This window comes from Bubalus kerabau, chromosome 1 (assembly GCF_029407905.1).
Source record: "Bubalus kerabau isolate K-KA32 ecotype Philippines breed swamp buffalo chromosome 1, PCC_UOA_SB_1v2, whole genome shotgun sequence".
Taxonomy (NCBI): domain Eukaryota; kingdom Metazoa; phylum Chordata; class Mammalia; order Artiodactyla; family Bovidae; genus Bubalus; species Bubalus kerabau.
The window spans coordinates 9,451,084-9,466,834 of NC_073624.1; the positions used below are offsets into that span (position 1 = coordinate 9,451,084).

General features: G+C 51.6%; 1 protein-coding gene across 2 annotated transcripts; it reads right to left on the reverse strand.

Annotated features, from left to right (window-relative positions):
• Window positions 1-572: 572 nt before the first annotated feature.
• On the reverse strand, window positions 573-14,907 carry LOC129641315 (DNA dC->dU-editing enzyme APOBEC-3H-like). Of its 2 annotated transcripts, XM_055566041.1 has the most exons (8): window positions 14,783-14,907; window positions 13,072-13,237; window positions 9,927-10,206; window positions 9,628-9,742; window positions 3,112-3,268; window positions 1,930-2,197; window positions 1,566-1,681; window positions 573-829 (listed from the first exon to the last, which is right to left on the reverse strand). In XM_055566041.1, the coding sequence occupies exons 1-8, from the start codon at window positions 14,824-14,826 to the stop codon at window positions 818-820; spliced, it is 1,158 nt and encodes a 385-aa protein (XP_055422016.1). In that variant the 5' UTR covers window positions 14,827-14,907; the 3' UTR covers window positions 573-817. The 2 variants fall into 2 exon arrangements, with proteins under 2 accessions (XP_055422016.1, XP_055422017.1); XM_055566042.1 differs by lacking the exons at window positions 9,628-9,742; window positions 9,927-10,206; window positions 13,072-13,237; window positions 14,783-14,907 and adding an exon at window positions 5,834-6,001 and having other exon boundaries at window positions 573-764.
• Window positions 14,908-15,751: the final 844 nt, after the last annotated feature.

The following is a 15,751-nucleotide window of genomic DNA, read 5'->3' on the forward strand; positions in this document are numbered from 1 at the left end:
CTCGTCCTTCCTAGAGATTCCGTGAACCATCCAACATCTTTCTATTAAATGTTTCTTTTGTTTCAATTAGCCAGGAATGCCTGTTGCTTCAACCAAGAACACCGGAAAACAGTTTCAAGTGTGTTCTTTCCCCAGTCAAGTCTGTGGTCAACTTCATGCAATAAAGTTTTACTTTGCTTATTAACAATATTTGGTTTATTATTTTACTTGGCTGTGCCAGGTCGTAGTTGCAACATATGGGGTCTTTTGGTTTCGGCTTGCAGGATCTTTAGCTGCGGCATATGGGATCTCATGGTCCCCTGACCAGGGCTCAAACCCTGGCCCCTTGCATTCAGAGCAAGGAGTCTTAGCCACTGGACCACCAGGGAAGTCCTTATCTTATTTATTTAGGCAAATGTTAGATATAGAGAAGGAATAGAGCATAGTTGAACCACAAAATGATCCCACTATTCCAGACTCTACTAGGAATTCTAAAGCAAATTTTCCCTTAGAGCTGTAGCACTAGAGTTCTTTGTACTCATCACTTAATGAAGGAAAGACTAATCCTTACATAACCCTTTTAGAAAGTAAAGTTTTACAGACTTTCAAATTGTCTTTATTATTTTTTTTTTCAATTAAAAAAAATTTTCCCACTTAGAAAACAGAAGAAAGGTCTCTGGACTTGGGCGAGGGTCCGGCCTGCCTGTGGAGCTTGGTACTCGATCCTGAGAGTCAGCAGTTCACGAAGCATTGGGATGACCCAGGAACTGTCATCTTGAGTCACTCTGTAATGACAAAGGGGATGAGAGTCTGATGCTCAAGCCTCTGAAGATCTTTTCTAAGTTGGGGCCTGTTGAGAGAGGAATGAGAAAGCTTTGATTGGCAGGAAACTGTGAGGGAGGTAGGGGAGGAGAGGTGATGCTGAAAATGCAGGGACTAGAAATGCAAAGGAAAAGAACTGAGTCAAGTGTGCCCTGGAGGCCTGGAGGGAAACAGAGAGCTAACAAGAATTTATTAAGGGACTTCCCTGGTGGTCCAGTGATAAAGAGTCTGCCTTCCAATGTAGGGGACTCGAGTTCGAACCCTGGTAGAGGAACTAATATCCCACATGCTGCAGGGCATCTAAGAGGCTGCGTGCCACAAAGAAGTTTCAGTCACTCAGTCGTGTCGGACTCTTTGCGGCCCCATGGACTGTAGTCCACAGTAGCCCGCCAGGCTCCTCTGTCCATGGACTTCTCCAGGCAAAAACATGGGAGTGGCTAGCCATTCCCTTCTCCAGGGGATCTTCCTGACCCAGGGATCACATCCAGTTCTCCTGCATTGCAGGCAGATTCTTTACTATCTGAGCCATTAGGGAAGCCACAAAGAAGACCTGAAGCAAACAAACAAAAAAGATCTATCAAGAGAGACATGGAAGGAACTGCAAACGCCTGGGAGAGGGAGCCAAAAGGAGGTGTCATGAGAAAAGAGAAGGGAGTTGGGGGTGGGAGACAGCAAGCAGAGGACAGATGATAAAAGTGGGGAGGCTGAAGCTGGGGAGGGAGTGGGGGAGAGGCCGGGGACCTGCTTCAGGGCCGGCTTCTCACCGTTAGGATCCTCTGGAGCCTTCGTCTTATGCTCTCACTGTATTGCTCCAGCTTGTCCCAGGGCTGGAAGGGCCTCGACTGGTTGTCCACAAACTGTTCCCAGCAGTCTTCAAACTCTTGAGATATGAGAGAGAGAAGCAGAGTCAGGCCCTGAGGGCAGAGGAGCAGGTTCCCTCCTTCCTTCCCCCTTCTTTCTCTTCCTGTTCCTGGAATTTCCCCTCCAGGTGGTATCACCCCTTGAGTCCCAGCTGGGCCTGCATCCTTCCGGCCCAGCCTCCCCTCTTCTCCCACTCCCACGCAGTGGCTTTCGCTCTTGGAACTTGCAGAACCTCCAGGGCACCGACAGCTCTGTCTCTCTTCCTACCTGTGTGGGTCATGACAGCCACTGAGATCCCAGCTTCCCGCAGCTGCTGCAGCCCCCTCTTAAACGGCTTGATCCAGTGGAAGTACAGGCGGGAGGCAAAGATCTGCAGGTCCAGGTGGTCATTCCTGGTGATGAAATCGACCAGCTCACTGGCACAGTTCGGGCAAGGGCTCCATGTGATATAGCAGATGATTTTGTAGCTCTGGCTCGGGTTCAGATCCAGTGAGTTGATCTTGTCAATAAAGCGAATTTCTGCATGCCGCTGCTTCTGGAGAGGGTATAAGACAGAAAGCAGGAAGGGCTGGTTAGAAGGCAGAGGCCAGAGGTCACACATGGAGGGTGAAGTTGGGGATGAGGGGCTCTATCCTGTGAACTTTCCAGGATGTGAGCTTGCCTATAGCACAAAGAAAGAACCTCCTTTCGTTCATTATGTATTCCTTCACTCATTCTCTCATCCATTAATTCCACACATCTGTATCTTGATCGGAATCTGATCAGGGTCCTTGTGGCCAGAGGAGACGGGTTGCAGACCAGACACCCCCAGGGCTTCGTAGTTATTTAGTCACTAAGTCGTGTCTAACTCTTTGTGACCCCATGGACTATAGCCCACCAGTCGCCTCTGTCCATGGAATTTCCCAGGCAAGGATACTGGAGTGGGTTGCCATTCTCTTCTCCAGGGGATCTCCCCAACCCAGGGATCAAACCCGCATCTCCTGTATTGGCAGGTGGATTCTTTACCACTGAGCCGCCAGGTAGAGTGTGAGCTGGTGTTTGGACACAATCAGGAGGTTGTCTGGAGATGTTTGAACCCGAGGGTAGTACCAAGGAGCAGGTCAGGGAGGAAGAGAGGAAGAACAGACAGGTAGAAAGATGAGCAGAAAGGCAGAAATGTGATGGAGATCTTGTGGGTGAGGTTAGGTGCTCAGTCCTTGGAAGAGCGCTTGGCTTCCCGGAGTGATGACTGAGCTGAGACCTGGAGGATGAGAAAGCATGAACTTCTCAAAGAGGAGCAGGAAGACTTTGTGCTGGAAGGAAGGGCTTCTGTGGTGGCCTGGGATGGGGAAGAAGGTGGAGAGTTCCTGGGAAGCTGGGTTAACTCAGACTCTGCTGAGTCTCGGGATTTCCCCTGCATGGATGAGGTTAGCCCCTGCCGGCCCTGTACCCAGAGGACCTGTTTGGCACCTTGTTTCGGAAGCAGCCTCTGTCAAGCGTCAAGTCATTAAGCTGCTTCAGCTGGTAGCACAGGTAGGTCTTCCTCCGGTAGTAAGGTGCTGGGACCCGGGGCTGGTTGCCAAACTGCTGCTTGAACAGAATTTCTCTTAGCAGATTCATCGTGTTTCTGTGCAACAAGGAAGGAGAAAATCCAAGATGCAGAGAGCGTTCTTTCTCTGGTGTCACCCTAGGCTGGGTTACATTCTGAACCCAATTCCTTGGGCTCGCCTGGGCCCTTGAGGGGAGGTATGGGAGGGTCTCTTCCTTCTTGGCTGACCAGGGGGACCGGGGAGGGAGATGGAAGAGTGTGAGTTCTCGCACCTCAGAGACCACCTCCCACCTCTGGCCTGAAAGAGATCCCCCCCACTCCAGCCCACACTAGAGGACACTGCAGGCAGGATGCCTGGGCTAGGGTGGGGTGGGGGCGCCCCGAGAACTGAACACGGCATGTCCTTCCTCGGCTCTCACATCTTTGTCCTGAGCCCCAGACCCCTCTGTGTAAGTCCCACAAGCACCTCAATCCCATGTCTAATGTCAGAACCCTTTCTCTTTGGGGGATGGGGGGGATGGAAGCTGGTGTTTTTCCGTTAACTCTTTGTGCTCCTGGCTGAGGTGTGTGTATCACACTTCTGTCTGTAGAAAGAGCACAGAGGTACATGACCAGGAAAACCTGCTGTCACCACGGGTGTGTTGCAACAGACACTTTTGGTGGAAGCACTCACTTAGCTTTTTCTCCCCCGCCCATTATGCTTGTACTCTGTAAAGTATTTCGTTTTGTATCTTGCTTTCCTTCATGTAATACATTGCAAAGTGGCCCAGCCCACGTGGAAATGCAGAACCACGAGGTTCTAGTATGTGAGCTTGCCCACAGCACAAGGAAAGAACCTCCTTCTTTCCTTCATTAGGTATTCCTTCACTCACTCACTCATCCATTAACCCCACACTCCTCAAACATCCGTATCTTGATCAGAATCCGATCAGGGTGCCTGAGGCCAGAGGAGATGAGTTATAGACCAGACACCCCCAGGGCTTCATAGTTGTTTGGTCACTAAGTCATGTCTGACTCTTTGTGACCCCGTAGACTGTAGCCTGCCAGGCTCCTCTGTTGATGGGATTTCAAGAAATCCCATTTCTTTTCAATAAATGCTGCTGGCTTTGCACAAATTGAAGCAGGTGGATACAACCAGGAGCCTTCCTGCCAGACCCAGGGAGGTGCATGAAGGCACGCTCTGGCCAGAGCCCCACCACACGTGGACACCCAAGGTCAAGTAGATGCCAGCCTGAACAAGCTTGGGAGGCTTGATGACCTCAGACCACTGTCCTTTTGGACCCTTCACCCACAGTAATGTCACTTGGCCTATCATCGCGTCAGACACAGGTGACCTCAGAGCATCGGAACTGGCACAGGAACCAAACCAAGGATGCCCTCACAGCCTGGACCCCGGGTTGCAACACTCTGCCTACAAGGCCGGAAGAGCTTTGCCATATTTCCAGCTGACTCACTGAAATATCACCAGTTCCACCAATGAAAAACCATTTCTGGTATCTGTTATTCTAATTAGCAAAGCCACAGATTTCACCAGCGGAAACCTATCTCATCAATGGAAACCTAACATGCCTCGTGTTAATCAGTAAAACTTTAGGTGGATTTGGAGAACAACTGCTAAAGAGACCACCTCTGGACTGTGACCCTTCATTAGCCACCACTGACCTCCCCTGAAGTTCATACTCCCGGTGAGGGGAACTGGCGGCCAGATCAGAAGGGAAATCCCATTTGCAGCACATCTAAGACAACCACTGCCCCGTCTGCCCAGAGTCTTCCTGATTTTAGCCCTGAAGTCCCCGTGTTCTGGGAAACTCCCCAGGCCTGGGGACACCAGACAACTCAAGGCTTAGACCCTTCACATTTCAGACAAGAGGACTTATCTTCATAGCACATATGTTGCACCTTGACCTTGAATAGCTAAAACTGTAGGTGTGACAGAAACAACCTTTAAGAAGTATTTAAAGACCAATTGAATTTTTCACACTTGGTAGTGTCTTCATGGGAAATGAATTATCTTCTTATCTTGGAGAGTTTTCCCTCCACAGAGCAGAAATGAGAGTATTCGTTTGCAAAATTGTGCCTTTAAAATAAAGTTTTACAAAAATGCTTTTGTAGCTGACTCCAGACAGTGTTTCAATCATCCTTGAACCTAAAGTCTAGGATTGAGGGTGCACAGAAAGCTTCAGGAAGACCTGGGGGCCATGTCTATGGGATATGGCCAGGGCCAGACAGAGATGGCCAGGGACACAGACAGACAGGCTGTGGCAGAAGCGGGGCTGGGAGGCCTGAGGCAAGAGGAGGAACAGAAGTGGAGCCCTGCAGGGAAGGAGCCAGAGAGAGAACCCAGGGCTGGGAGTGGATGGTGGCAGAGCCCGAGGCTGAGAGGAGAACCTGCATCGATACCTGGTCCCCACAGCCTGGCTCCAGCCCCCTTGGCAGTCTCGGCTTGCCCTGGCACTGGGCTCTCTGGCTCCACCTCCCTCTCAGCAGGCTGCCCTTGCCCTTGGGAGAGTCCCTTATCTGAGAATGTTCCCCCACAGCTTTCTGAGTGGCAGATGCCCTTCTGGCCTGGGGAAGCTGAGGCGGGAGGTCCTAGGATGGTTTTCTTTTTCCCCATCCTCTTCCTCCTCCGGGCTCTTGACTTACCTGGTTCCAGGAATCCAAACGCAAGCTCCTTGCCCAGGAAGGCCTGACCCAGCCCAGCCCTCTGTCATAGACACTCCCAGGACCCCTGCTTTTAGGACAGCCCCCATCTGAAAGCGACCTCCCAGCCATCTCAGCTGAGGCTCCACCCACTTCCTGTTTTGGCACCAGGGTTGGGAGGGCCCCGGGGTGCTTTGATTCCTCGGACTCAGACCCGCCTTCTCTGGGGCCCTCCCTCTTGGCAGAGCTCAGCCTCTGATGGACGGGCAGGACCGACAGTACTGCAAAGGGGAAACAGAAAGTAAAGATGCCAGCGAGGGGGATGGGCCAGACCCTGGCTGTAGAGAGGAGGACAGAGGCTGCACCCACTGGGGGAGGGGCAGGCTAATGCTCTCTCCACCCCACCCCGGCTTGGTACTTTGTTGTCATTTAGTACCCTGGCAAGACTCTGGGCAGGATGGAAAAGGAGGGCTGGGGGTCAGCACTACAGATCTTCATCTCCAGCCCTGTGTTGGGCAGATCTGTGAACCATCAGCCACCCCAGCGCCCCGACAGCCTCAAGCAGGAAGGATCGTTATCCTGACGTTTTAGATGAGGTCCTAGCACAGAGAGGCTAAGACACTCTCTCGAGGTCACACAGCAAATAAACGAAAGAACTGGAAAGCTGTCCAGGCAGCCTGGCCTGGCTCCCTCCTCCTGCTTGCCCATTGTTCCATTAAAAGGAGTGGACGGAGGGTGGGTACGAAAGAAAGGGTAAGCTGCCTGCTTACCTTGTCATGTCAAGACCTCCAGATGAAAAAGTAGCTCTGGGGAAAGGGGAAACCTAGGGAGGAGGTCTTAGAGCAGTCACGGCCACCTCCGGTCCAGACTGCACACAGATGCAACTCCTAAGTTAACTTTTCCCAGCTTGTCATCTCACTGCTCTCGGACCCTGGACACACCCCCCTTCTGCCCCACAGGCCCTGGTGTGGCCTCGGGGGTAACAAGAGCTTGGGCAGGAAGTTAGAGGATCTATAAGGATGCTGTCCCCTTTACCTCCCTTTGTCCTAATGCCCAGGGTCACAGCCAATGGAAAAGTCTAGAATGATCTGCGTCCTTCTGGGAAGACTGATCAGATCTGCACACTGAAGTGTTGGTCAGACTCAGAGAGCTAAGTCACCCCTGGCCTGAGAAGCAGGAAGGGTGGACAAGAAGGCTGAAACCCTTTGCTGGCCTTTCCCTAATGACAGCAATCCTCCAGCCCCGGCCCTAGAAATCCCCGTGAGCTGCCAGGGATGGGCCGAGATGCAGGCGTGCTGGGAGCAGGGCATTTTGAGCTGGCCACTGGGGCCCTTTCAATGCTGGAGACAATCAGGGCGTGTGTCATCCACAGCTGTGTCCGTCTGTGCCTCCCTCCTTGAAGGAAACACCGACAGGGAGGGCATCGAGGCAGATGAGCTGAAGCAGCCAGGGACCCCCCGGGACTCTGCTCAGGATCCCCAGGCAGCAGTGCAAACAAGAGGGGAGAGCGAACAGACAAGCATCTGCTGCCACTGACAATTCACAGCCAGATGCCAAGAGGAGTGGAACCCCCGACCTTCTCCACGAGGACTTTATGACAGATTCCAAACCGACGGCTTCCCACTCGCCAGTCCTTCCTGTGCCTCTGGTGGCCCAGAAACCCAGCTCATCAGGAGCTTACTCTCTTTACCCCTTGCCACAGTTCCCGCCACCCTTTCTGGAATCTCCACCGAGTTCCTCCTCCTCGGTGCATTTATGTGGCTGCTGGCTCCGCAATCACAGGGCCAGACACTCACGTTCTGATCTACCTTGAGCAGCCGAGCTGTGGTCTCTGACCTGACTCCTGGCTGCCCTTCCACTTTCTGTTCTGCTTTTGGGAAAATCTCTGATCAACTCAATTCTCAAGTGCCCAATCCTACTTTTTCCCTTAAAGGCGTATTTAAATGTAAACTTAACCATTAACTCCCCCCACCCCCACTCACTCTCTCTCCATCACCATCCTCAGCGCTTCATCGCTGGCAGCAATGTGGGAATGGGACCAGGAATGAGCAGAGTGAGCGAGGGCTGTGATGATGTCAGAGTGACGGTGGGGTGAGGGTGGGGTTGTGGGGGCACCAAGGTCTAGAATGGAAGCAGACGAGTCAGGGTCAAGGGGTGGGGGCATAACCTGGAGAGAGACACACAGGACCAGGATCCTGCTGTCACTGCGCCCGCTCAGCTCAGAGATGCCCTTGGTCATTGTAGGGGCTGAACTGTGAGCTCCAAATCCATATTCTGAAGTCCCCACTTCCACTTCCTCAGAACGTGACTGTAACTGAGATACGACCTTGAAGGCAGTGATTGAATTAAGAGCAAGCTCTTAGGGCAGGGGTCCCCAGCCTCCGGGCCATGGACTGGCACCTGTCTGTGGTCTGTTAGAATGGGTGTGCACAGCAGGAGGTGAGCGGTGGGCAAGCAAGCAAAGCTTTATCTGTATTTACAACCGCTTCCCGTCGCTCACATTACTGCCTGAGCTCCGCCTCCCATCAGGTCAGGGGCAGCATTAGATTCTCATAGAAGCACAAATAGGGCTTCCCTGGTGGCATTAGTGGTAAAGAACTCGCCTGCCAATGCAGGAGCCAGAAGAGACTGGGGTTCAATCCCTGGGTCGGGAAGATCTCCTGCAGGAGGGCTTGGCAATCCACTCCAGTATTCTTGCCTGGAGAATCCTATGGACAGAGGAGCTCGGCGTCCATGGGGTGGCAAAGAATTGGAAATGACTGAAGCAACTTAGCTCACACATACAGGGGTGCAAACCCTACTGTGAACTGTGCAATCAAGGGACCTAGGTTGCATGCTCTTTATGAGGATCATCCCCAAAGCATCCTCTTCTCAACCCTCCGGTCCGTGGAAAAACATTGTCTTCCATGAAACTGGTTCCTGGTGCCAAAAAGGTTGAGGACCACTGTCTTAGGGTGACTCTTACTCTGATCTGACTGATGTCCTTGTGTGTGCTAAGTTGCTTCAGTTGTGTCCAACTCTTTACAACCCAGTGGTCTGTAGCCTGCCGGGCTCCTCTGACCAGAGGATTCTTTAGGCAAGAATACTGGAATGGGTTGCCATGCCCTTCTCCAGGGGCTCTTCCTGACCCAGGGATTGAACCTGCATCTCCAATGTCTCCTGCATTGGCAGGCGGGTTCTTTACCACTAGCGCCAGCTGGGAAGCCCCAACGTCCTCGTAAGCAGAGGAGACTGGGACACACAGAGGGACACCAGGGCCCCAGAGGTCACACACAGAAGAAAGGCCATCTGAGGACACAGCGAGAAGGCAGCCACCTGCGGCCAAGGAGAGAGGCCGCAGGAAAACCCAGGCTGCCATCACCTTGGTCTTGGACTTCTAGCCTCCATGACAGCGAGAAAAATAAATGCGTCTTGTTAAGTCACCGGAGTTTTGTTGCTGACGCCCTAGCGAACAAATACAGTCACTCCCATCAGGAATCCTCATTCTCTGATTAGTCAAGTCAGTCTTCAAGGTTGTTTTTCAAATCTCATTTTCACACGTATACATGTTCATACCCACTTATGTTCAGTTCAGTAACAAGGTTGGGTCAGCGCGTGAGATGGGAGGAGGCGGGGGCCCCCTTGCTGCGGGAGAGGGAGACGCTGGGGGAAGAAAGGAGAGAGGACCGAGGAAAGGTTCAAGGGCAGGGGACCGGCAGGACCAGGGGGAAGAGGAGGCTGAGAAGGGAGGTAACGGTGGGCGGAGGTAAGGGGGAGGCCGTGGGTCAGGGTAAAGGGGAGGCTAAGGAAGCCCTCACCCGAGAATGTCCTCAAGCTCTTCAACCAGCCGCTGATAATTTCTGTATAGTTTCTTCCAAGGCCTGAAGGGCCTCCTCTGACTGTATACAAACTTTTTCCAACAGTATTTGAATTCTGAGATAAAGAGGAAAGCAGAGCTGTCAGAGCTGGGCCTGTCCTCTGCTGACCCTCTGCCTGTGCCCTGGGCCCTCCTCCCCGCTCCCCAGGCTCCCCTCCCACTCCCCTCTTTCTCGGGAGGTATTCTAGGTGCCCCCCCATACCTCCCCTCGCCCAGGCCCCCAGCCCCCTCTGCTCTCACCTCGGTAGGACATAATGTCCACACGGGCTCCCTGGTCGCTCAGCCCGAGCAGCCCTTGCCTGGACCTCTCGTCCCGGAAGTAGTAGAGACGGGCGGCGAAGATGCTGAGCTTCACATTCTGGTACATTCCCAGGAAGTTAGCCACCTTCTTCGCACACTTCATGCAGGGGCTCCATGACATGAACCAGGTGATGTGGTAACTCTCGTCAAGGCGCAGCTCCTTGGCGCAGAACCAAGACAGGAAGCGGAGTTCGGTGTGGTAGAGAGTCCCATTACAGACCTGGGAGAGACGGAGGAGGAAAGCACGGTTGTTCTTGGCGGCAGAGCAGGCCGTGCGGGTGGCGGCAGGAGGAGGAGTCAGTGGCTGGTGTCCCAGAGGCAGGTAGCTTACTAGTTATCCCTTCTTTCCATCTGCCCCCTCCCTTCTTTTCTTCCTTAGTTGTCCCTTCCCACAGTCATCCACTCATCCATTCATTCCAATATCCATCCTCTCAAGCATTCATTCTACAAGTATCCTGAGTCCAGCTTCGTGCCATGCCCTCTGGGGTCCAGGTTGGTTCCCTGGGTGCTGTCTGCTAGGAGGCTCACAGAGCTGCCCAGCACTTCAGGGAACCCACCAGCCACACACCTCTACAGAGCACCTGACGTGTGGCTCAAGTGAAGGGAGGTGTGTGGCAGGTGTGAAAATACAGTTAAGGGATTTCCCTGGTGGTCCTGTGGCTAAGACTCCACGCTCTCAATGCAGGGGACCGGGGTTTGATCCCTGGTATGGAACTAGACCCCACAGGCAGCAACTAAAACAGATCCCGTATGCTGCCTGGAGCAGCCAAATAAATAAATGTTAAAAATAAAAAACACAGTTTGTTTCAGTGACTTAGTATGAACAAAAAAGAATGCAAACTATCTCATGAAGTTTCATATTAGTTATGCATTAGAAAATTCATATAAGTATATAGCTTAGATATACAGTCAATTCTTTTATCTGAGGGCTGCTTAACTGTGGATTCAACCAACCACCTATTGAAATTATTCCGAAAAAGGAAATTCCAAAAAGTTTCAAAAGGCAAAACTTGAATTTGCCCGGCTGGCAACAATTTACATAACATCTTGTTCATTTGCTAAGTTGTGTCTGACTCTTTATGACCCCATGGACTGCAGCACTCCAGGCTTCCCTGTCCTTCACCATCTCCTGGAGTTTGCTCAGACTCATGTCTATTGTGTTGATGCCATCCAACCATCTCATCCTCTATTGTCCCCTTCTCCTCCTGCCCTCAGTCTTTCTCAGCATCAGGGTCTTTTCCAGTGAGTTGGCTCTTTGCATCAGGTAGCCAAAGTATTGGAGCTTCAGCGTCAGCCTCAGTCCTTCCCATGAATATTCAGGCTTGATTTCCTTTAGGAATGACTGGTTGGATCTCCTTGCAGTCCAAGGGACTCGCAAGAGTCTTCTCCAGCACAATTCGAAAGCATCAGTTCTTTGGCGCTCAGCCTCCTTTATGGTCCAGCTCTCACATCTGTACATGACTACTGAAAAAAACCATAGCTTTGACTATACGGACCTTTGTTAGCAAAGAGATGTCTGCTTTTTAATACACTGTCTAGGCTTGTCATATGCTTTCTTCCAAGCAGCAAGCATCTTTTAATTTCCTGGCTGCAGTCTCCATCCACACTGGTTTGGGAGCCCAGGAAAATAAAACCTGTCACTGTTTCCACTTTTTCCCCATCTATTTGCCATCAAGTGATGGGACTGGATGCCATGATCTTAGTTTTTTGAAAGTTGAGTTTTAAGCCAGCTTTTTCAGTCTCCTCTTTCACGTACATCGACACTGTATTTACAAATGTTTTATGTAGCATTTACATTGTATCAGATATCACAAGTAAGTTGAGATGATCTAAAGTATATGGGAGAATGTGGGTAGGTTATATGCAAATACTATGCCATCTTACATATGGAATTCAGTATCTGCAGATTTTGGTGTTAGCAGGGTTCTTGGAACCAACCTCCCACTCCATACAGAGGGATGACTGCATTGCCCAATACCTTATCAATATTAATTTCATCGGTTTCTCTTAATCTTTTGAATACTGGGTAGTAGAAAAAGTCAGATGACACGTATGACTCGGATTATATTTTGATGGGGTAATATTGCTACAGCGCACACTCCTACCCCACCCAGCCCATGAGAGCTGCCTTCCCCAGGTAGATTCTGAAAAGGCTGCAGGCGGGTGGGGGACATTTTGCAGGAGTGGTGAGATGGTGCCCCAGGAGCCGCAGGGCAGTGGACTTATTAGGCACTGCTGATGCTGCAGTGGTCATCCAGGAGACCTGGCCGCGTGCTCACCAGCTGGAGGACAGGCAGGATGAAGGTTGTGGGTCTCCCCTGTGAGGTCCCAAGCCCTAGGCACAGAAGTGGAATGGGTGTGGCAGGCGAGGACCCAGCCAGCAGAGCAGCTGCTAGGGTCTGATCGGCACTGGAACACAATAGACCAGACTTCCTAAACATATCCTTGTTGTTAAGTCACTGAGTCGTCTCCGACTCTTTTGTGACTCCATGGACTGTAGCCCACCAGGCTCCTCTGTCCATGGGATTTCCCAGGCAAGAACACTGGAGTGGGCTGCCAGTTCCTTCTCCAGGGGGTCTTCCCGACCCCGGGAAAGAAGCCGTGTGTCCCGCATCCTCTGCGCTGCAGGCAGATTCCTTACTGCTTGAGCCATCCAGGAAGCCCATCACCGCTATATCTGCATTCTTTTATTTATCTAGGCCCCACCAAACTGCTTGCGGGATCTTAGTTTTCCATGCCCCTTGCACTGTGAGCACCGAGTCTTAACCACTGGACTGCCAGGGAAGTCCCTATAACTGCATTTTTTATAAAAACTGGACGCACTGCAAAAGGAATTTTCCTAGTATCTGACATAACACAGTCTGAAAACCAATGAATGGCAGTTGGAATTATATCCCCCAGTCATAACTTTGGGAAAACAACTTGTGCAAGGATCCTAAAAGGACAGTTTGCCCATCCACTCCCTGCTCCCGGGCTTTTCCTCCCTTGGCAGGACACAATGCCAGCAGCACGTGAAATCTGTGCTGCCCGCACTGCAATTCTAAGGCACCAAATAAATGTGATGAGAGTTTCCTGGGGCCTGTACCTGGTTATGAAAGACACCCCAGTCGAAGGAGACATGTGAGTTGTATTTCCTTCTTTCCACCTGGTAGCAGATATAGGAGCAGTTCCTCCCGTCGGCATAGAGTAGGTTGCAAAACTGGAAGTAGAAGGTTTCAGGATCTAACCATGTCATGTGTTCACTGGAGTCGCTGGAGCGAAAGAGAGAAAAGAGAAAATGCAGAGAGCGCCCCTCTCCACCCTGACCCAGGCATTCCTCCCAGCTGGTGTCTCCTGAGCACAACGCCCTGGCTGCTCTTGGTGCTCTGCTTCCCAGCAACCCTCCTGGGCCTTGGGAATTTCCTGCTGCCTTTGGCAGGCAGGAAGACCGGGGAAGAAGAGACGGTGCTGGGTCAGCAGGGTGGGTGACGGGTCAGCAGGGTGGGTGACGTCTCCCCCTAGGGCCCAGGCTCTGCTCTTTCCTATAGCACCCTAATCCCCACTCCAGTTTTCCTGCCTAACATTAGTAAAACATAAAAAATAATAAAAACCTCTCCACTACAAAATAATATCCTTTGACATTTCAATTCCATTCATTCCTGACTTTTCACTTGTGCATTTGTTTGCTTGTGTTAATTTTTATTGGAGTAAAGTTATTTTATAACGTTGTGTTAGTTTCTACGGTCCGGCAAAGTAAATCAGCTATACACAAACATGCATCCTCTCTTTTTTGGATTTCCTTCCCATTTAGGTCATCACAGAGCACCGAGTGGAGTTCCCTGGGCTGTACAGTCCGTTCTCATTAGTTATCTATTTTATACATGATATCAATAGTTGTTTCAGTTTTTTAACGAGGTTAACACCTAAATTCACCGGTTCAGGCTACTGTTCAAGTGTTTTCTGTATCTGAACTCATCGACTCCTCCCCCAAATCCCACGGGAGCCAAGCCCATTTTATAGAGGAGGGAGCAGGGACACAGCGGGGGCAAGTAGCCCACCCAAGTCACACAGCAGTAAGTGATGGAGCCGGGCCCCAACCAGACGAGACCATCTCCAGCTGTGCCATCTGTGACCTTGCAGCCGTGTGAAGCCTTGGATGTGGCTTTCTTTCCTACTCACTTTTAAAACAGGAGCATTTCCCCTGATCTTTCCTCGATTCTAGGCCCGTGGTACAGTTATAAATGTTAAGCGTGGTCACCTAAGGTGTGGCCAGGTTGTAAACCATTTAATGGTTTTACTTAAACCAATGGTTGTAAGTAAAACCATTTATTTTTCTGCTCAGAGCTGAGGTACCCTTGGAAGAGGGGATGTCTCTACTTGCCTTAGAGAAATATTCTCACACTGTGCTTTCAGTGGTCTAAACAGTAGAGAAAATGGATCGGAGTGCTGCAAACAATCCACCAGCCACTTCAGCCATCCTTTGGCCAAATTCTAAGTGTTCATAGAGGGTGCAGCCCAGCACCGGCGGGAAAGGAACTGGCCCACAGCATTTCAGACTGAGAGCTGGGCCAGAGGACCCTCAGAGAGGCATGGAGGTGTGGGGGGGGGCCAGTTCAGAAGCAAGAGTGGGCGCCCCCTCCCCAGAACAGGGCAAAGACTCCAAGTGGGAGAGGGTCCTTTCAGAAAAGGTGCCAGAAGGGGAAAAAGAACGGGGCTGGGGCTGCAGAGACTTCAGGGAGAAGGAGGCTGAGGGATGAGACAGCCCTAGAGACCTCGGGAGAGGGGGCCCAGTAGACAGAGCGGGCGGGCAGCAGTACCTGATCCAGGGCATCTGGCTGTAGCCTCGGTAGGCTGGTTGCATCCCTGGCCTTTGTCTTGAGTGCGGAGGCTCCACTTCCTCTCTCAGGACTCTCGGGTAGAAAAACCCCTTATCTATGAGTGACCTCCCAGGCCGGCTCTGCGGAAGCCCGCCCTCCTTCCTGGTTTGGCACGGGGGTGGGAGGAGGGCCCCGGGTGGGAGGGCCCCCGGGGTGCTTTGCTTCCTCAGGCTCAGACCCACCTTCCCCTGGGCCCTCCCTCTTGGCTGAGCTCAGCCTCTGATGGGTCCAGGCCCCTCCATGGGGTAGGACCTGACGTTACTGCAAAGGGAAAGAGAAAGTAAAGATGCCCAAGAGGGGGATGGGCCAGACCCTGGCTGAAGAGAGCAGACCGCAGCCGCTCCCACTGGGGGAGGGCAGGCTGGATCCCTCTCCACCCTACCCCCTCACCCAGCCCAAATCTGCGCCTAGCTCTACACCTGCCTGTTGAATGAATGGATGCCATGAGGGAGTGTGGCCCTTATGAGGTAGGAGACAGGTGGGCTCCAGGTTGGAAATTTACAATAAGCCACCCTTCTGCTTGCATTTCCTGAGATAAGAGATAGGTGGGCTCCAGTTAAGGAATTTACAGGGTCAGTAGCCAGTCTTTGTCTCTTATCTCTAGGGAATAATCATGGCAAGGACAACGAAAGGGAAAAAACCCTGTCTGACAGAGGAGACCCTACAAATGCACAGAAACTCTCCTTGGAGTCAAGAAAGAAAGTAGAAAATTATTAGTTGCCTTGAAGAAGGAATTCATAGGGCCTGGACTCCATCTTAGGCCTGTTCATGCTGATCATGCTTGGCTACCTTTCCAATGGACTCTGAACTCTGTGTTTAGTGCCTATGAAAACAACAGAAGGATAAGACCCCCTCCAGACAGGGGAACCTTGAAGATCGTATCTAGGTTACTCATCGCCTAAGAGAAAA